Source organism: Athene cunicularia (assembly GCF_003259725.1).
Source record: "Athene cunicularia isolate RWA chromosome 2 unlocalized genomic scaffold, athCun1 chr2_part1, whole genome shotgun sequence".
In the NCBI taxonomy this organism is placed as follows: Eukaryota; Metazoa; Chordata; class Aves; order Strigiformes; family Strigidae; genus Athene; species Athene cunicularia.
Window position 1 is genome coordinate 145,535,437 of NW_020799095.1, and position 22,059 is coordinate 145,557,495.

Consider the following 22,059-nt stretch of genomic DNA (forward strand, 5'->3'; position numbering starts at 1 on the left):
TGATTTCCTCCCACTCTCCTCCTCTCTCAGCTATGCTCCTAGATAAAGTGAATATGTCTTGTCAAATTGATTTTTTTCTTTCTTGACTTTTCTGAGGGAAAGCTGATCAGATATCCTCTTGATTGTTTAAGAACTGACTAGTTTCTTCATTCACTGAGAAGAAAAATTTCTTTTTCTGCCTTTAATGGGATGAATTACCCCTCAAATGTCTGTGTACTCCAAAATGTTGCCCTCCTGATGCACTTGACTTGAAAACAGCATGGGTTTTTCCTTAAGAAAGAAGTGGAGGTTGGTTGGTTTAGACTGTAGCTCAGGTGAAGTTAATGGCAGCATTCAAAAAATTAATAATAATACTAACAGTATAAACCTGCTTCATGGTTTTCCCTGCTGGTAAAGCTTTGTCTTATTAGATGACTTCTTTGGAATTGCTTTATTGTTTTTTTCATTTGACAGAAAGCAGTGATGGCATTGATTTCTAACATGATCCCCAGAAAGGTCAGAGTCTCTTATGAAGAACTCATTTATGTCAGATTGGTGCCAGCTTTAAGGGATCAGTTTCATACTAGATGCCATTCAGCTTGTAAACTTCCAATGACCTTTTACATATCCCTTAGGCTCAGGTACGGTATGGTATTGCACACCTGACTCTGACTGTCACTGGCAATGAGCTGAGTGTCTGGGTAAGAATATCACTAGATCTGAGTTTCCTAGATGTCAAAGAAAGAAGCTGCTTCATTCTGTCCTTCTCCTTTTGGTAGACTACAAACTATTTGAGCAGGCTTGTCTCTTGTAACAGATCATAAAAAAACCCAGCACAGGAGTGTCCTGGATCTGGTATACCCAATGATGAGTACACTGAGCGTACTTAATGTGCAGTCTCCTCCTTTCTGCTTACAAAACCTGTACTCCAATCTACCTCAGGGTCTTGACTATCATCTAGAAAAGTTAACAGATTCCAGATTTATTGACTGGTTTCTTCCATCCTCATAACTTTAGCCCTCATGATCTCCAATATCATCTGTGTGTAGGGTCTTTGTATACATGTTTTGGCATGTATACTCTGCTCCACATGTTGAGCTAGTAAATTCCTTCAGTTAGGCTGGGTTTGTTCCAAGACTTGGGGCAGATAAGCTCAGCAAAGCTTGGGAAAAGGAGGCCTCGAGCTAATCACCACACTCCTGCTAAATGACCTCATCAGAAATTTGGCAAGGTCACTTGTGCTGATCTCACTTTAGCTTCTAACATGAGCTTACAGCAATTCATTATTTCTCTAGTTTATAGGTCACCCATGTTTCTGGCTTGCTGTCTACCTGGTGTGTATGAGTGCAGACTCCCAGCCATATTCTGTACATCTGGACTCATCCAGAGCTTGCAGCTACATTTCTATTGAATTTACTGGTTTTATTTGAAATACTTTAGTCCTTTTTTTGTGTGTCTGTGTTTTTTTGTTCTGTGGATTTCTACTTTTTAAGTCAGAATAAAAAAAATGCTCACAAGTGTGTGCTTAGTATTCTGCTGATTGCTCCTCTTTTCAGACATCAGATATCACTGTTGCATTAGACTTCAGATTTCCTTTCTGAAATCCTTTTCGGCACATTCGAAGACACAGTGACAAAATGTCTAATTAAATCTGTTGGGGGGAATTTTAAGAGTCAGTTGTTTGACATTGGTACCCTGTGATATGGTTAGAAGCTTGATATCAGCTTTAGGAAGAAAACAGATTAGGAACAGAATGTGTCCCCAGGGAATTAAATACTTAAATTCCTTGAGGAAGTGATTTAAAGCAGCATCTGCTCTGTGCTGTGTATCGTTTTATACTTTCCTTCAGATCCCTGAACCTGAAGTAGATTATTTGGATATAGATCTATTTGTGTGAATCAGTTTATAGCACTCAGAGAAATGTAATGGGAATATTATCTAGGATTTTGAAAGAGGCAGAGGGATTTATGAAATAGTGAAGACAGAAAACTTAGCCATTAAAAGTAGCAAAGGCCATGGCACTGTTTCTGCCCCACTGACAAGATGCCTGCTGAGTTTGATGGGGGAGGAGGTAGAAGGTGTTCAGCTCCTGTTTCCTCTGTGACAACATGGGCACTCCAGTTATTTCATGTTTGTGGTTTGCCCCTCACCCTGACTTAACCATTTCATATGACTTTAACTTGCAGGGAGGTTTTGTGGTTTGTCTCCTGATTATGTGAGTCTCTTTCGCCTCTGCACCCTCAGTGTGTTAACAACACTCATTTTATTTCCCATGTATCTTAGCATCCCCATGGTCCTGTTTTCAGAGATTTCCAGATGCCTGGCACTTGTTCAGAACATCAGTCAAACCTCTTGCTGTCTGGATGCATCCCATTGTCTTCAACTCCTGTTTCCCTTCCTTAATTTAAATACTACTGTTCCTAGCTCAATCAGTTTTTAACACTATGAATACTTCCTTTACACCCCTGAGTTTTCTCTCATCACATTGCTCGCTGTTCACAGTCACTGATGAGGAGGCAGCTCTTGCCATCTCTTTAGTCTTTCCTATATCTGTCCAAATTAGTGTGATCAATCCCTTACCTAGTAATACCCAGATTTTTAGAAAAGAGTCTGAATTTCATATACAGAGGTTAAGGTTCTTTTACACTGCTGTAGCCCTCTAAAAGAAAACTAAACTCCCTGTATTTGCCATAAAATTACCAGTAACTTCATGTCACCTGTACCAATCACAGGAATTCGTTTTCCACTGTTTGGTACGTCATGTACTCCTTTCTATCTGCATGCAGTGTACAGCAATGATTTATTAGACTCTTCCACAGACATTTCTGGGTATGGGAGGTTCAGTGCAATGAGCATTAGTCCATGATACTTGGAAGTTAATCTGTTTATTCTCAGGGGATCTCATGGTGGGTGATATCAGCTGAATTTTTCACAATACACATGTGAAAGTATCACAAGGCATCCAATTATAGCAATATTATTATACATGTTGAACAAGGGGCAGTGGGGTTTCTGGAGTCTGATGGAGGTTCTGCATCTCTCATCTTTCACTTAATCTCTTGTTCACATTCTGTCTGGTTTGAATGGGACTTGATCTTAACTGAGGAAGATGTTATTCAAGGGTGAATCCTGCAGGTTCTTTTTTTTCCCACCTTTCTGGTAATGCTTTCTCCTTTTTAGGATTAAAAGATCTACTGTAATGTCTTATCATTTGTGAACTCTATATACTGCAGCTCTGCTTTGGTACTTGGCTGGGAAGAGGAATATAAGTGTTGTAGTCCAGGAGAAAGAAAGAAGGGGTTGCATTTGTTTGCTCCACATCCTCACTGCTGAAGCAGAGAAGTGGTCCCCATGCCCTCAGGCTCTCTCTGTAGTGAGAAATGAAAGAGAGGATGGAGCCAGAAGCAGTAGAGCTAAGTGGGGCCATGCAGAGAAGTGGGGACCAAAGCACAAGACTTGCCATTGTAAGCGCAACACAGCAATCACATGGATGGGGTTTGGCATTGCTGGTACTTAGAATTGCAGTATTACCATTATTCTTTTCCACTGTTTAGTGTAAAATCCAATCTGATGATACCCCTTTCCCACTCTGGGTTTTGGTGGTTTCCCATTTGGTTTTCTAGAAACAGCCTCAGACACTAGTCAGACTCTGGCTGAACATTCAGATTCCACGATTCTGTGAAGAAAAGCTGCTTTCCTCACAGAAGTATGGCCAGACTGTACCCAGATCAGATGACCAGGCTGTGGCAGATATTGATGTGGATGCCTTTTCTCCAAATGTACAAATGCTGCTTTACTGATCACTCTGCCCATTCAGAGCTAACTTACTTCAGATGCTACAAGAGACTTTTGTTATGATTTTGCCTGGCAAAGGGTAAGGTAATATATATCATTCCAAACTGGGTCCTAATGTTCTGCAATCAGACTCTGAATTAGATTCAGGTCCTCCTAGAATGTGCAAAGGTCTGGCATCTTCTGTTGGCCCTAAGGATGTTGCTGACCTACATGTCTTCCATCTGCATTCTCTGTGTTACAGATCTTATAAAATACTATAAGCTACAGTTACCAAAATATGCCATTCTTGGCACAAAAATATCCTTTCACAATGGGACTCTTTACCTGGAAATGCTGCTGTTTATTCAGACAAGTTGTAGGCTCCATGTGTTTTTCACTTAACCACAGGGATGTAGCAATGCAGTCTTACTGCTCATCTTTCATTGAGAGTCTTGAGGTGCCTTTGATATAATGATACAACACTATATTAAATGGCAGTTATGGTTTTTTTAGATGAAGCCATGCATGCCATGTGTTCCAAAGAGGCCATTAAAGTAGCAGTAACAGCAACTTCTCTTTCTTTCAATTATCTTGAAATCTTCCAGCTACAAAAGCAGACTTCTGGTAGCTTTCCTGTTATCAGGTAAAATAATTAGCTGCCAAATAGCATTTTTGGCTGTGCTCATGATAAGAGAGGGAATAGACCTGCAAAATAGAATTCATTTGTCTGCATTAAATGCAGCATTGAACAAAAAGGTTAGTTTTTATTTCTCTGTGCCAAAACCAGACTTTAGGTGGCACAATGCAGGACTGAACTTTGGTTGGTTGAGTTTATGGGCACATTCCACGTGTGGTTTTGGCAAGGTATGCCCTCACAGGCTGACAGAAACGCTGATTGTCAGTGCCCTCTGGAGGTCTTTAATCCAACAGCTGAGGATGGAGAATTCAGAGCCTCCATGGGTGACATGTCCCCATGTTGCACTTCTTTTCTAGTGAAGAAGTTGTCTTCTTGGTGTTCAGACTAAATCTCCCCATCAATATTTTGTGACTGCTGCCCATTGGTATACTCTTTGCTACCACTGAGAAGGGTGGATTGATCCCTAGATCAATAACTTCTTTACCAGATTAGGCAAGATCAGTTTACTCAGCATCTCGTCCTGGGTCATGACCTTTAGGTCTCTGACCATCTTGGTTGTTGTCTTCTCGGTTGACATTTCCTTGATATCCCATTTAAAGTGAGGGTTCAAAACTGTAATCCAGGAAGTGGATTAATTTACTGAGATATCACCAAGTCCAGTTCTTTTCCATATTCTGTCTAAACAAAGTATTAAACAGTGGCAAAATAAGAGCCCTTAGTATGGATTTAAAGGAGGAAGACACTTTGACAGTTGTAAAACAAAGCGATCAACTTGGAAAAACAAAGCTATGAGAAAATATCAGTGGAAACTTGACATGGGAGGAAAATTGCTATTTAAAGAAAATAGGGATGTGTAACTTCATCAGTTCATCAGCAAATTATATTATGCCAAACAAACTGTTTCAGATTTCAGACTTTAAATAATGAAATTTTAAAATGAAAAGTTGTTCTAAGTCAAAATGCTCTTCATTGGAACAGGAACAGGAAAATTTTGATACTTGAAAATGCAGATTTCCATTTCTATAAGAAAAATCATTACAGCCAAGATGATTTTGAAAAATGCCATGAAGTCTGTGATGTTCGTGCCACAGGGGAAAAAAAAAAAAAAAAAGAAGTTGAGCTTCTTAATTTTACTTACTTCACTTTTTTTCCCAGCTTGGGATAGAGTGTCCCCAGGTGAGTTAGAGGACAGAAGGCATCTTCCTTTTGATTTCAAGGCCATGACTGAAAAACAGGAGACAAGCAAATACAGAACATGGCTAACTTCAGAGTAAAATCTCTGCCAAAGCAGTCTACTCTTGTCTGGGAGCTGGAACTGTGATACCGCTTTTGTTACCCAGCTTGTGGCTCATATGTCAACATCCTTTTCTTGATCTTTCAGTTTTAGGATGGTTTGTAGCCCTGTGACCTTGGATGGTCCAAATACACTTTCCACTCTTTCCATTTTCCTAAAATTGAAGTCTGTCTGCTTGTCTCTTCTGGAGACTTTTCTTATTGCTCCTCCAGATGTTCCCTGTTACTTTTCAAGCTCTAGTTCAAGCGAGTTTCACTGGATGAGTTCATTAGCTGCACAAACTGAACATGTGCAGAACAAGACATTAAAAATGTTCCTAGAATGCAGAAATGATGCTGTTTAATATCCTGATTAGTGGAGCCTGTGGTGTCAATTTGTTAATGATGTCCCAAAATTTTTAGGTCGTCCTATCCTGAGCAAGTGCTACTCTTACTGGGACAACACTTATGAAACATCAGGTTTCTTTCTAATGGGAAAGATCTTTCCCTCTGAACACTCCATGGAAAAATGTGAAGAAAATGTGAGGCCACACTGAGTTTGCCAGTATAAGCAGTATTTTGGCAAAGAGGTGAATGTATGTAATCTTTACTCCGTAATTGTCTAAACTAAGTTAGAAAAGACTACTCCAAACATCTGCCTACATTCTTCCCACAGATACATTTCCCAGAATAAAGTTGTGAGAAGTTGATTGTTCATCACTCCTGTGAGATCCACAGAAATATTAATGGTTGATTCACTGTGGATATTTTATTTTCTTAGGCTATTGAATGTAATGCTTCATGCAGAATGTTCCTTTCTGCTCAGCCTACAGTGCACAGCAAGAATAAATCCAGCTGGCACTTGACATCTATAAAACTGTCTTATATTTTCTGGGTTCGGAGTCTGTTATTTTACAATATGTTCTGTAGATTTCATGTCTGGGATCAATTTTAATGAGGTATCTAAGAGCTCATGCATGCTCTGAGGAAGCTGAGCCCTGAATATTTTCCTCTTACCATCACATGTCCTGCAAAATCTGATTTATATCTCTGTCCTGATGCTAGCTGACTTATCACTAGTAGTACCTTGTGATAGTTTATGATCATTCATGGGGATTTAGAGATTTGTAACAAAAGCATAATGGTGAGGAAGTCCTGCTGGTACTGTGATTACTACTGATTTTGCTGTAAGAACTGGCTCTTTGTTGACCCATCTGTTTGGGTGTAATAACGATGTAAATATTCAGTAATATTCAGCTCAGAAGCTCCAACTGAGAAAGATCAAGAAACAAACTTCTACCTTGAGGGCCTGGTTTAAGCCCACTGATGTAAGCCAGGTCATTTCTCATTGCTAATGTGCCCATCTCTCCGACATGCATTATAAGTTGTTAACCTCTGTCTGTTCTGGACTGAAACAAAGCAGTCTCTATGCTTGCCCAGAGATGCAAGTGAGGGATGGGAGGGTACGTGGCTTTATTTAATAGATTATTTATATGTCATTTTGTCTTTTCATTATTACTTCTTTATTAAGCTCCAGAAACTGTGTTCCCCCGGGAATTGTGCTATATCAGGTTAGTATTAGGATGTTTGCAACTCTGTGAATGTAGATGTGGGTCTCCTGGGGTGCCTTTTTAAATCATTTTGGTCCATGGGAACATTTAGGGTGGTACATGGTGTTGGACTTGGCTCTACAGGCATTTCTGCTTGTGGTGTCTAAACAGTTCAGCCAGTAGGTGGAACCAGGAGAAAGTAGATGTGTCATCTGGCAGAGAGACAGTACAAATGCCTTTCCTGGGAGAAGCATCCCTAGGTGTCTGCTTAAAGTTGTGCTTTTCCCTTTAGTGCCCCTGCAGCCAAACTGCAAAATCTGGAGTTATTTCTAAACAGTGACAGGCTGATGCTGTCAGGCTTTGGTGCATGAACTAAGGCCGATAAGGATGTTTGGGTCAGTCCACAAATCAGCTGGTTTGATCACATAGTAGTAAAGAGGGCATTTTAATAAGCATTTCCTCACTGACTGTTTTTTTCTTGTGAATGTGTCAGAGATGGAGGACAGGGGATAATCCAGATCACGTTGTATCCCTCCATCAGTGATATCTGGGATTTACTCAGAAAGGCAGTATCAGCAATATAGGTTAAAAATATTCCTTTAATGTGTTCTACTGTGGGAATTTAGAAGTCCACCCAATGGCATCTGCCCTGCAAAACGCAGCTTGTGCAGATAAAAGTGAGCTCAGAAGTCCTTCTTTTAGAGCAAATTACCATTAAGGAGAAAACAGCAGGAGGTGATAAAGTACTATGATCTGAGCAGATGTCTATTTGCCAACTTCTCATAACCATTTCTCCAGCTCTGCCAATAGCCAGAGGAATTGAATTTAGAAGTCACCATCTTTTATGGACTTTTTACCGTCAATATACTGGAGGGAGAGAACATGGATAGCTTCTCCCTACCTTCATTCTGCTCATCGTGATGAGAAAAATTCTTGAAAGAAAAAGTCTTTAAGAATAAGATCTTGCAGCACTAAAACATTGAAATCAATACACATTAATATATTTTTAAACACCTGTAAAAACTGGAAGCAAAGGAGTATATTGCAATGCATCTAGGGTTTTGCTGCTTAAAAGCAAAGCTGGAGGTTTCCTCATGAATTATGTAAAAGTGCTGCTATATATATGTATATATCTGGCTTGCAGTTTGGACTGTATGCACTAAATTCATACTCTAGCTTGGTCTTTTCAGTTTTCAAAACTAAAACTAACTTACAGTATTTTCCAACAATTTGAAAATATAATTTACCAGTAGGTAGAACATGCTGCTAGAGTGCTGCTATCCATTTTGTATTTTTAAGGCTTGGGTAATAAAAGTCATGGCTATTAAAAATATTGAATTTGTGACCATAGCAGACAGTGAGTAACATTTTAGTTTCTCCTTCTCTTCTCTTGAATGTGAACATGGAAATTAGCTGGAAATTTTTTGCTAGGGAAATGCTGTTCTCTGCAAATGCAAAAAGAAAGCATTTTGGAGCTTGCCAAACGTAAATCAGGAGAGACTTTAATAGAGTTATCAGCCATGGCAGGGTGAGAAAAGCTTCATCTTGTTTTAATGAGAATGGGCTTGTACCTCCGAAAGCAGCAAAATTAGATCTCATGAATAACTTGTGGTGGAATATTTTCTCCTTAGCATCCAATATAGCAAATCTGTAGACCCCCTAGATCGAAGAGTAATTATACAAACCAAGTTAATTACCCATACCTGTAAAAATTCATTTCTTAGCAGGCACATTCTTTTATTGTTCTGACATTTTAAAATAAACTTGTCAAATCCACACCACTGTGCTTTTTGGTCTTAAGTTTCTCTTCACTCTCACTTTGTATTTCTGACAAAACCATTGCCCTCCTGTACGTTATATTGACCATAAAGACATGATTCCTAAAACCTTAAATTACGTGAGGGTTTTTTGTTTGGTTGGTTGTATTTTCTATTTAAGGATGACTATTGATGAAGGCCATTACAAGGGGATTTCCTGTTGATAGCACCTGTGGAAAGAGTTAGTGTTATTGTGGTATTTATAAAGCATTATTAATCCTGTCTTAACATCATACCTATTAATAGGAAAGTGTCTATATCCCAGAAGGTTATGGGACATTGAAGTAGTAGGGCTTAATGACTTTTCCAAAGGGATATAGATATTCCATTGATGACAACTGACTGTGGAAAGGGAAAAGCCAAGAATTTTTTAAATCTACAGAATTGTTTCTCCCTGAGAAGCTCTGAGGGGCTTAGGAAGGGAAAGGAGGAGTGCCTGTACAAGTTGTGCACTTGTTCTAGTGTCCAGTGGATGACAGTTTCCAAAGGTTGGGTTTTGGTTGGGTGGCAACGGAGCCTGGGACATGATGCCCCTCCCATCCTGCCATGCCTTCCCTATTTGTAAAATATGCAACTCATAGTATCTTGATGTCTGTCCACACTGATTATTTGAAGATGCTTATGTAGCCCACACTAAGTGTCTTTCCCATGGCTTACTCATCCCTACCCTGGACATCTCAGCTGGCACGTCCAAGAACTACAACAGCTAGCCACTATGAGGACACTTGAAAAGCTTCCTTGGCCAGCTCATGCTTTAGACCTAGAGGAAGGGCTGTTAAATAATTTAATCTAAATTCCTGCCTATCACAAGCCATCGAATGGCTCCCAGCTACCCAGTCCTTTACAAGAATTCAGCCTCAGTCCTTCACATATTGACTAAAACCGTAGGACTAGCAGGGTTCCTCTTTGTTACGTGTGTTGATTCACAGACACTTTTTATATCTACACAGGGTAGAAGATGTTGACAGTAGAAACAAGGGACTGTGAAGGGATTTACTCACAGGGTTGGGCCATGGCAATGATCTCTTTAAATAGCTGTGTGACTTTTGTCTGTATCTGGATTTGGTTATTAAGCACTTTTTTAATGATCAGCAACAAAGTAAACAAGTTTATTGCACTTGAAAAGGCCTCTCTTCTCAAGTGACAGGTTATCGCACCTACTCAAATCATTGTGAGTGGAATGAGAAACACTACTATTATAAGGCCAGGGCTTTTCATTGATCTGAATGTTCCTCTTTTAACAGCTTTGGCACCATCAAGGAGCCTTAAAGTAGAAGTAAATTATATTGCTGTGTTTTAGTTTAAACATGAATTTAAATGTGATTTTAAGCCAACTTTAAGGCCAACTGTTTGTAAAGAGGGCCTTAATGGAATTGGGAATTATGCCCAGAGCAAACATATTGCCTATTTGGCAGTGATTAGCAATGTGTTAACAATTTAGTGTTCTAAATACAGGGTAACTAATTACTAAGACACTTAAATACACTTTCAGATACAGCAGTAGCAGGTTTGGAAATGTAGTTTAATAAAATTTGAGTCTGCTAGCAAAGAAGTGGTAGAAGACAGTAAAAGGGCTTTTCAGAAGTATCCTGATGGATAGCTTATAAACTGTGGGACTGCAATTCTTGGGGATGCTTTTCACCACAAAACCTTGTGGTGGGGCATTTTCTTCATGGAGAGGTGGTGGAAAGCCTTTTGTTTGAGACATATGAAACTATAAAGAGGACAAAAACACCGGGGAATATGTAGCACAGCACAAGATAGCCAGGAATGGATGGGACTCCTTAGTAAACTCTAGACCTTGACTTTCCTTGTCCAAACTTTGTAGGGTTACACACTATTCTTTGCAGCTCTCATATCTTGTCACCAGAAAGGGCTTCTGGAACACATGCGCCCAAGCAGGGTCATGTTCTGGATGCTGTTGATAGCCTGTAAATGACCCCATTTGTTTCTGTGCCTGAGCCACGCTGCCCTGCTTGACTCCCTTGTGTATCTCAGGTTTTCTGTACAGTGATCCTGGTAGAAAAGGCGCATCTTTGCTTTGTCACTGGGCTGATTTGCACCCTTCCTGCACCACAGGCATGGCCAGGGTGTTAAATATCATCCAGAGTTTGCCCTTCAGGGACTAGAGACATCTGACCTCTGTGGGTTTTGCTATGAGGTAAGGTACCACAGCACACCATAATCTCAGTAATAGTGTCCTGAATGTGTGTGTCTACAGGAGTAACATCACTGTGTTACATGAAATCCCTTTTCTACCTTGATTTACCTTCATCAGATTTTTTTATCTATTACCATATTTTGAATTAACTTTCAGGTTGGTGTTTGGTTTTTTTTTTGGGTTGTTTTTTTTTTTTTTTATTTGGCAAGGAAATGGAGATCGGGAAATGGAAACTTGGCAGTTTCTTCCCCATGAAAGTTTTCCTTCCTTGCTCACCATGCTGGCAAATATTTGTGCACGGCTAATGGGAGAAACACTAACATTATGAAGCTTCACTTACACTCATCTGACTTACAGGTCCCACAGTGACTCCATGTAGGACAAAAGCATGTTCCAAAAGGCATAGGTGGAAAAGCACTGCAGAATTATCCCAGTTGTTTGACTGTGTGGGCCAGGGCAACATCATGGGAACTACATCATGAGACCTGGAAGAGCCCATAACAGACAGACCTAAGAGCCTCATGTCTACTTTAGGATTCACAGAGAGCATTTCTGCTGAATGTGGTAGTCTGGACACTGCGAAGGATGGATAAGGGTGGTTGTCAGAGTGCTTAGAGGAAATACATTACTTTTCTATTTTTATTTTTTAAAATCATTATTTTTAAATTTTTTAAAAATATTATAGCCATAGTGTAGCTTCATTGCTTACGACTGGGGCTCTGTCAGGGAGCTGAACTGCATATGTGTTGCATTATAGGGGTGAACATGTGCATCATGATATTCACAGCCAGTTAGCCATATTTTGGTTTCAAAGGCTGTCTTTTCCTTTCTCTAATCTCATCTCTATTCAAGAAAAGTGCTAGGACATTGTAAGCGGTTGTGATATTAGTGCTACTGAAAGAAGAGACGACATGACCGAAGATATCCTCAGGAGGTCCATAATGGTGTGCTAGACCTGTGGGTTTCAGATCATCCTCACAACACAGAGGTTCGTGACTGGGTGTCTGTGGTGATGGTGTGCTCACAGGCCTTCTCCTGATCCCCTCATGAATTTATGGGATCCCATGTTTTGGTTGCAAGGCCCACACCGATATGGATTAGCCTGAGGAACACAAGGCCAAACGTGCTTTCACACTGCAACACAATGAGCTTTATCTTGCTTGGTGACCTGAAGGGCAGTGGCTGCTGTGCGAGGAAGCCGTTCAGTAACCAAGAGACCCTAGAGCCATCTCTCAGTCAACAGGTACAACAGTTACGGGGTGGCACAGTCTGCCAGAGCCAAGCACCACAGGGTGACACAGACTGGACACGTCACACCTTCTTATGTGTCAGAGGGGTTTTAACATGTTCACACACAGAAGGAGACTTCTGTTTAGGGAGGAGAGGTCTGGAAAAGGCCGAGTACCAGCAAGCTGGGGCTATGCAGTTTGGATGCTGTTCCAAGCTACAGAGCATTTGCCCTCACCTGGTATCAGAAGGGGCACATAAGAGAGCAGTGACTGCTCCCTTTCCACGACTCTGACATTTATTCATTGGTTTCCTTGCAGACTTTTTAGACCTGAGGGGATTTTAATTGATGACTAATCACAACAGGATTAGCAGCCCCCTTTTCTCTGGAATGCTCTCCAAGATGTGTTTCTTTGTTTGTAGGCCATTGCCCAGACCTCCACCACCATGACCCCCACCGTCCCCACCACGACAGAGGCCTACACGCGGACTCAGTACTGTAAGTGGCCATGCGAGTGCCCGAAGTCCCCACCTCGGTGCTCTGTAGGCGTCAGCCTGGTCACAGACGGCTGCGACTGCTGCAAGACATGTGCCAAGCAGCGTGGAGAAAGTTGCAATGAGGCCGACACCTGTGATTTCCACAGGGGCTTGTACTGTGACTACAGTGGAGACAGACCTAGGTACGAAATAGGAGTATGTGCACGTAAGTGATGTACATATATTTTTGACTTAGATATACATTGGCAGCTCCCCTCAGTCTGAGCAATGGTTGAGATTTATCTCATTAGATACCTGACTGTACGCTCATCAGCTCCTTCATTCATCATCTTCCATTTCCTTACAGCTGTCTTCATTCTCAGGGCAGTTGGCTGGATGAGAAATGATATCCGAATTCTTGCTCTTTGAGGCGGTTGCAGCCAAGAGCAAGAAGCAACCAGCTCTTGAAGGTCTTCAGATTTTAAAGTAGATCATTCTGTATTCCCTGTAACAGGAGGAGGTGCCGTAGTGGAGTGGGTATGAAGGAAGTATAGGTACACAGCTGGCTTTAAAGACAGGCAATATGGGCGTCTACATGAAAACCATGATATTAAGGAGATGCTTTTGGCTTATTGCCAGTAGTGGATCTCTAGGAAGGGTAGCATGTGATATTCTGTCAAGAGGGTCAGGGATGAGCCATCTCCTAGCAAAGTCTCTCGGGGACAAATTAAGGTCTAGTCCATTCATAAATGATTGAAAATCATCACTCTGGGAATGATTAAAAGGGAAAGGATCATGGATACAACCACACAGATAGCTAAATCAGAAAGGATGATGAACATTTAGCAAATTATTAGAACATATTGGTTATTGCTTTAGATTCATAAACAGGAAAAAGACATTTAGAGGAAAGGTCTTCTAGGCTGGCATATACCTGTGAATGAGGTACTAATAGAAAATGTGAAGGTAGGAGGAAACTTGGAGGAGAGCTGATTGCAAGACAAATAGAATGAATAACTGATCCACAGGAGGGAGGAAAGATTGGAAACAGTGGGCTTCAATAAACTTAGAAAATCAGCAGAAGTTTCACAAGGGGCAAGTCTGAGGAATAAAGAGTTTCAGGGTAGCTGTCAGTTCCTTATAGAAATGCTACTAGGGTTTGCTGTTCCTCAGCAGAAGAAGGATAGGAAGTGTCGGAAGAAATGAACTTGGCTTTGCATTAGATCAGCCACAAAAAACAATCATGCAAACAGAGCAGTCTAACCAGAGTTTTGTAGGATATAGGGCAAAATAACAACAGGAGAAGATACATGCAAGGAACTGTAGGCTTGAACAGTGATCTTCAAGATTAGAAAGGATCCAAGGATAAGAAAAGAGGATATGAGCTCATTCAAATATATTGTCTGCAGCCTGTGTGGAGTGTTCATGGGAGGTTTGTAAGAACAGGTTAGACAAACATCTGTCAAGAATGACATTGTTATAGCTGGCCCTGTGTTGGGAGAGGAAAACAAGCTGGTTGTTGTCTCAAAGCTACCTCAGCCTTCTTAAGCCTCTTTAAAGACCTTCACGTTGCTTCATGTTTATTTATTTAAATGTTTGGTTTCTTACTTGGATATTTTTGGGGGTTTTGTAGTCCTCCCATACATCACAGCCATCCAGTATCCCTGCGGCAACAGCACTGTGACACAGGAAGTTTGATCCCCAGCTTCCCCAGTGGGTTCTGGAAGGATTCCCAATCTGCACTTTCATATCCTTACTGCCGTAAGAATACATGCCCTCTTATGTGACATTTTTGATTTATGGTGAGGGGCACTGTGGCATGGCAGCTGAGGGACGTGAGAGGGTCTTTCCATGGTTAGGAAGTGAAGGGGCTTGTCTCTGCTGCCACGGAAAGCTGTGGTCTTCCCCTTGCTTTCAGCATCCAGGTGGAGGCACGCAACAGGATCTCCTGACACGTGCTTTTTCGTGCATGGGGTCAGATATAGGCTGTGTCACCCCACTCTGAGCACACCAGCTGCTGCCCTGACCGAATATTCTGGGTGTTGGGGACTAACTGCTGTAAGGAATTTCCTTCGTAGCTGGATGCCAAAAACTAGGTCTAGAGAATCCAGTGCATGCAGGACTACAGAAACAATATAATGTATGGAAATTAAAGATCGTGAAAAAGCTAGGAACTGGTGCTGGGAAAGGAAATAGAGTGAAACTGGAAATTCAAGCTGTATCTGTACTGGCATGCTGAAATGTGTCCCAGGACACCTGGACATCAGATGGGAGCCTGCTGGGTGTCACTGCCGCTCTCCCTTTGATGTTGGCTTTTCTCTGCACCACAGCAGAGACAGCAGGGTGCTGAGCACATGACCAGGCAGGGAGGCCAGTGTTGTGCATGTGGGGTCAGGAACAGGGATGTGCTCCCAGATTCCCTAATTTATCATAGATGCGGACTCAGCAGGGTTCTGCCTGAAGGCATTCAACAGCCCCTTTGTCTATGTTTGGGGATGTTCTCATGATGAACCTCTTGATGTATGAGACCTGCAGGAGGTTGAGTTAACACAGTCCAGGAGGGATATGCTGTAGCAAAACACCAGGAAATACATTTTCTTGAGCTGTCATAACCCATGTGAACACCTAGAAGTTTAACTGAATTCTCAGCTTTAGCTCCAGCACTGGGTGGTGTCTCTTCAATACAAAGGCTGAAGCATTATCAAAATCAGAGCTGAGTATGAACTGGAGATCTGGATCTGTGCTTCAAATTCCAACAACTCTCCTTTCTTTGCAGAAGGACTTTGTGTTTGATGTTTCCATTCAGCCCGTTCTAAAAATAGGAAGCCTTTTGAAGAATTTTATTCCAGCATTTCTATTCTTGTTGGCCCTGAAGCAGACACATTGCAGCTCCATTTCTGACCAAACTTAAAACTTAGGCAACCTGATCAGTGCATGTGTACTGCCTCCATGTGACCAAACAAGAAACTGAACTTTGAATTTTCCAGTAGAAGATTTCTATCACTGGTTTTAAATAACAGTCCATAACTTTGCAACAAAGAAGCTGCTACTATTTGAATTATTGTGGTTCCTGCTCATGGACAATCAGAAAGCCAGATTTTTTTTTTTTTAATTTTTATTTAAAAATATACATCAATGTTAATTTTCATGACTTTATAATGTATTACTTCATTTTCCAAGTAACCTGTTCTGTGATAAACTCTGTGGGATCTAGTTGCCTAAATAGAGGAATCCAGTGCCATTTAGGTGCTCCTTTGCTACCTTGGCTGTCCTCCCCCCTTCTGCTTCAGACAGGTACGGGTGTTGTGAAGAGCTGTGTCATATTTTCAGCTTCATGTAGTACTCTCTTATGTCGCTGAAAACCTCAAATTTCACTCAATATTTGTTTTAATTACTTTGATTGCTCCTACTGTGAATAACTTTTACCAGCATGCCATGAAATGATTTAAGCGACCATGATAGAATTTGTTTTATTTTCTAACTCCTTTTTTCCATGAAGCATTAAAAGATGCTTTTTTTTTTTTTTTTTTTTTTTTTTTAAATTTTTCCTGTGATTCAGAATGAAAACAATTTCCTAGATGGTGTGACCACATTTGGCTCAGCATCACACTGAACACATCACCCTGTAGCACTGTCATGTCTCTGCTGTGGCTCCATTAGCCTAGGGAGCAGCTTGCTAAAGAAAAACATCAGCACTGTTTGTTGCCAGCATTGTTTTAATGGTGGTCTGTGTGTCTTTCTCTCTTTTTCTTACCTTTCAGAGATTGTCGGTGTAGGATGTGTCCTCAATGGAGTCAGGTATAACAATGGGGACACATTTCAGCCCAACTGCAAATACAACTGCACATGCATTAACGGGGCTGTGGGCTGTATTCCTATGTGCACAAACTCACGTCCTCCCCTTGTTTGGTGCCCAAACCCAAAGCTGATTAAGATGGCAGGGAAGTGCTGCGAGCAGTGGATTTGTGATGACTCCAAGAAAATCAGGAAGACATCTCCGCGCCACATCTCCTCTGCAGGTACAGTGGAAATGAGGTGGACCTCTCCTTTGTCATTGGGCAACTGAATTCAGAGTCTACAACCAAAGTATCAGCTTGTACTGGCAGACCTGGCAGGTGTCTAGTCTTTGTGTGAACAAGACACAGAGACTCCTATCCAGCATGTAGGGAAGGGTGGGACATGCAAACACCAGTGGTGTTCTTCAGCTCCTTAGCAGCAATATGAGATTCATCAAACATGCTTGTGTGACAAGCACACATCTGCTGGCACTTTGAAGATGTCACAAGTCCTTTTTACTTCACCATTTTTTTTTTTCAGTCTGGGCCCTCTGGAGAACAGAATGGGCTCGGTTTTATTTGGGACAGAAGCTTTCTGTCTGAATTATATTGCTTTAGTAGCATGATCTTAAAGCCCCTGTATCTTAGTAGTCCCAACTTACGGAACACCTCAAAACCAGTTATTGTGGTAGAAGTTTCATTGCCAGTTGGACTAAATTGTCTTTGTGTTAGTATAGCTATTTAGAAAATCTGGACTGATGACACTATTGAACTACCTATTTCATGTATCACATAGGGTATCTCTTTCCTCATACATTCATAGTGAGGATCACTGCAGAGAGATGATACCATTTGTCTCAAACATGGTCTCAAATGCTTAAGATGGGCTCACCTCGCCATATGTCTTAAATTTATCCTCATAACACTCTATGGTACAATGGAGTGACATTAGCCAGATTAGCTCCATGTTTTGGACTATCACAGAAAAGCAGAGCTCAAGAAGACATAGGATGCTTGTTGTAAACCAGGATTTTGGTTCCTTGATGGTAAGGCATTTTTTCCCAATCCTTGGTGTGTATTTTTGTTGTACAAAACAGAACCTTCATCTCCATTTTGTGGGTTAAAAACACCAGAGTTTAGGCCTCATTTCTGTCCCTGGTAGCCTTGAACTGTGAGGTAGGTCCAAATTCAAAATATCTACTATTGAAATTGGCCTTAAGTCTTCATGGTCTGTGTCCTAAAACGGGCATAACACAGCTTTCCTTGCCTCACTTCTTCTAAGTAGAAGTCTTATAGAAGTGAGACTAAAATTTATTACATTTAATATAATAATATAATAATAAATATACTAGTGACGAACCTTAACGCAGCAGAGTTTCTATCAGAGTTTTGCTTGTGAGCTGCACGGTAAGTTGCAGACCAGTGGGGACTTTGGCCGAGGCTGTGAAGGAACCTGAACTGGGGTTGTCAGCTGCTTTCAAAACAGAGCTCACCCTCTTCAAGGGGCTGCCGAGCTCCCAGAGAGCTATTCAAGCTGCTCTTCCTCCCAGTGAAAGGCTGTGGCTGCTTCCCAAGCCCCTTGGCCATCCCGCAAAGACTGTCAACCACTTTCTGCTACATGGAATCAACTGAATGGGCTCAGAAATAAACCTTCATGGTGAGATCAGATCTCATCCCTTTTCTGCACTGGCTGGTGCAGGCTTCTGTAATTGTTTGTATTGTGGCAGCACCTGGGGGTCCCAGACAAGGACCCCCTTGTGTGAGTCTGTGAAGGGAAATAAAGAAATGAGCCTAGCCCCAAGCGCTTGCAGCACTGGAGGGGCTGACACAAGTAGGTCAGCGCAAAGAGGGTGGGATGAGGAGGTTCACAGTGATGCTGAGCCACTTCGTTGTGATTTAATTATTTGAGTTAGTGGCCTGAATGTGTAATGAGCTGAGAAGAAGGTATTTAATATGGAAAGCTGCCCCAGCTGAATAATGTGGGGTTAATCTGGTCTCTGCAGCATACGAGGGAGAGGATGAAGCCTGGCAGAAGAACTGCATCGTTCACACCTCACCCTGGAGTCCCTGCTCGAAGACCTGCGGGATGGGCATCTCCACCAGGATTTCCAATGACAACGACCAATGCCGGCTGCTGAAGGAAAGCCGCCTGTGCAACATGCGGCCCTGCGAGGTGGATATAACCAAACACATTAAGGTGGGGACTGTTTCTTTGAGCACCCCTTGAGCTTTGCCTGGACACAGGGTCAGCCTTTGTTTGGCAGGATTCATCCCTCTGAGGGCTGCACTTCTCACGGACTTACTGTGCTGCAGAGAGGTCAAAAATGTATCCTCCCTGTGCTTCCACATGCTGGTTTAAAAACCTACCCCTGAGAGCTTTAGTTCCAGCTGAAAGGTCCTTCCAAGGAAAGGCAAGCCAAGTCTGTTGTGCTTGCTGCTGGTTCAGACAGACCTGTGACTCAGCTAGTGGAAAAGCGGTGGTGCACTGCTGGACATGACTATGAACTGTATTTTGCAAGTATCCTACTTGCAGCTTTTGGGTTCATGTATCCAAACATGTGAATCTGTCTCGCCCTCTAGATCAGGGCTGTAAAGTGCTTCCTAACGGCTTCAAAACACTTTAAACATCAGGCAGGTGGTTTGTGTGTCCTACCTGTGTCAGCAATGAATATTAACCTGTCTCTTTTTTCTGTTCTTCTCTGATTTAGCCTGGGAAGAAGTGCTTGGCTGTCTACAGGGCCAGTGAACCAATGAACTACACCATCTCAGGATGCGTGAGCAAAAGTCCGTATAGACCCAAATACTGTGGTGTCTGCACAGACAACAGGTGCTGCACACCCTACAAGTCCAAGACTATTGAAGTGAGGTTTCAGTGCCCAGACGGAACTGAGTTTTCCTGGAAAATCATGTGGATCAATGCTTGTTTTTGCAACCTGAACTGCAAGAACCCCAATGACATCTTTGCTGACTTGGCTCATTACCATGATTACTCTGAAATCGCTAATTAAATTGGCTGAATGCTGGAATTGACCCATTGCTCTGATTTTACAGAGGTTTTAAAATAAAAGGAGAATCTTCATCCACTGCCAAAGTACAATTTGTTTCTTCCTGAGTTAGGATGTTATATCTCCTTGTTTTGCCACACTGTCTTTGGAAAGGCCTTGAACAAGCAGGAATTTCAACCGTAATAGACCTCCATCCATTAACAGCAGCCAGAAATTCCTCTATGCACAGATTCCAGGACTTAAATGACAGTCCTGTTGGCACTGCTAATTATTAGGCCAGTAGTTTAATTGCCCAAAGGAAAGAATAGTACACTAGTATGATAGCAAAAGTATGGCTGACATGAGATTCAGACATCATTACTGTCATTTCCTGAATAATGTGGTCTAAGCTGGAAAACGAACATTGGCATATATGTTTTATTTTTCACATTAGACTGCAGTCTTGGATGCTGCTGACCCTCAGGACTAGACTCTGGTCTCTGTCACACTGCGATCAGTCCTATAACTCCCTCTTCATCTTTCTTAGTCTTATCCTACACCGTGGTGAAGTTCATGGGAAAAGCCCAGGGAGAAGAATGTTTCCCCTGAAATCTTTGTGCTATGAGTAACTCTCTCACTGCACTAGGCTGGGTCAAAGAACCTCTGTGTCTTGCTTTCCTTGGACTCACCACGATTTCTTGGAGTATCTTGTGCCAGGGACATTTTCACAGTTTACCTGCTCTAATCTTGAATAGCCTGAATGTTTTGAATCCAAAATGACTACCCCAGAGCTCATATTTTCAGGACAAATTCTCTTATCCGTGGATAATGTATTGCTTCTAGGTGAGCTCTGCAGACCTGAAGGATGAACTATAGAGAGTCAGACGAGAGATGTGCCCATTTTTTCCCATAGAATTGGTGTGGCCTGTGCCTGGGGACCACCACCTACTCCCCGCTGTGGTGGTATCAGCTACACAGGTCCTGCTTCCCACTGCCACCTTGCCAGTGACACATACCTTTGGTTTACATGTCTGGGGTAGAGGAAAGAAGATGTGCTAAATGAAAAAATAGGTGTTAAGCTTCCTATCAGCTCTGTGGATGAGTGAATGCAAAAGGAAAGGACAACCCTTGGCGTAGCTTCTGGTGCATTAGTTGTAACTGGGCTGCTGCTTAAACATCAGTGTAGAAATTTTCTGGTTTCACATGCAAATGACAGCTAAGAGGAGAAAAAACTGTCATTGACTTTCCAGGCAAAAAATAAATTTGTCATTTCCGAAGGCTGATGGAGCCATTTTTTTTCTCCAATAAATTGTTAGTACAGTACCCATGCACCATGACATGTTTGCTGTTGCTTCACCTGGGAGAGTACAAATGTATTTCTGCACAGGGAGCTGTAATATCTGCTTCCAAAATCCCTGGTGGCACAGCAGAACTGCTGAGTGGAGGTTGGACTGGGACATAGCTGAATTTTGGATGATGCAACTGTTTTAAATCAGTTGGTTATTTTGATTTAGTTGGCAGGTTGTCTGTCTTCATCGTGATAACCCAGAGGAAGCTAGGTTAGTTCCCGGGAGACATAAATCTTTCTGGCTGTGATAAATTAAAGCTTTTTGTAAACAGGCTGAAAAATAATGCAATAACTATGTAAAAACGTCTAGGAAAAATGCTGCATGTCTTCAGAAGCTGTTAACTTAAACAGCATCTTTGTACACAAGGATTTGGCTCATGGATTTTTCATAGAGCTAGGTCATTCCTTAATTTAAAGCTATTACAATTTCTTTGTTGAAGCTTCAGTGAAATCCCCAGTGGCAGAAAAGAAAGATGATCCCTGTTTGGATCTTCCAGTGTGGTGCAAAGTGCCTCTCCTGTTTGTTCTGGCGATAAGCAACCTGAGGACACCAGCACTTTGCAAGATTCTGCATCATGATGGCCCTTGGCCTGGATGATGTGACAGGAGAGATCACATCTGACCTAGTCACCTCCACCCAAATGAGAGCTCAGCACTTGCAAGACTGAGCATGTCACATTTTAAACTCCATCACCTGGTAAAAAAAGGTCCATGGGAACATATGAAGAAGAGGCCTTGGCCAAGTTGATAATGTTTTCCAAAAAGGAAAATGGTTTGTATCGAGGCACTTGGTAGGGTAGGGAAACCATACTAGGACCTTTTTCTCAATCAGATCCCTTAAGTATGACTTGGAATCCTGTGTTCTAGTTCTTGCCCATTTAAAATATCATATATGTGTGTGTATATACATATATGTATATGCATATATACAAATAGATAAATATATACACACATATCTGTATATCTATCGTATATCCATATATAAATTATTATATACATGCATTTATAGACTGTAGCATATAATATTATATATAAACCCATATAGGAACATGTCCAT

At 41.6% G+C, this 22,059-nt stretch overlaps 1 protein-coding gene across 2 annotated transcripts in view; it reads left to right on the forward strand.

The window, feature by feature from the left end:
• The window catches only part of CCN4 (cellular communication network factor 4), a 35,951-nt gene extending 16,258 nt beyond the window's left edge, over window positions 1–19,693 (forward strand). The window contains exons 2-6 of one of the 2 annotated variants that reach the window (XM_026843464.1): window positions 12,841–13,097; window positions 16,656–16,692; window positions 16,820–16,913; window positions 18,674–18,867; window positions 19,379–19,693. In XM_026843464.1, the coding sequence (XP_026699265.1) occupies window positions 12,841–13,097; window positions 16,656–16,692; window positions 16,820–16,913; window positions 18,674–18,867; window positions 19,379–19,678 (882 nt within the window). In that variant the 3' untranslated portion in view covers window positions 19,679–19,693. Of the gene's footprint in view, window positions 1–12,840; window positions 13,121–16,655; window positions 16,914–18,673; window positions 18,868–19,378 lie in introns of both variants that reach the window. The other variant, XM_026843463.1, reaches the window with a different exon arrangement.
• Window positions 19,694–22,059: the final 2,366 nt, after the last annotated feature.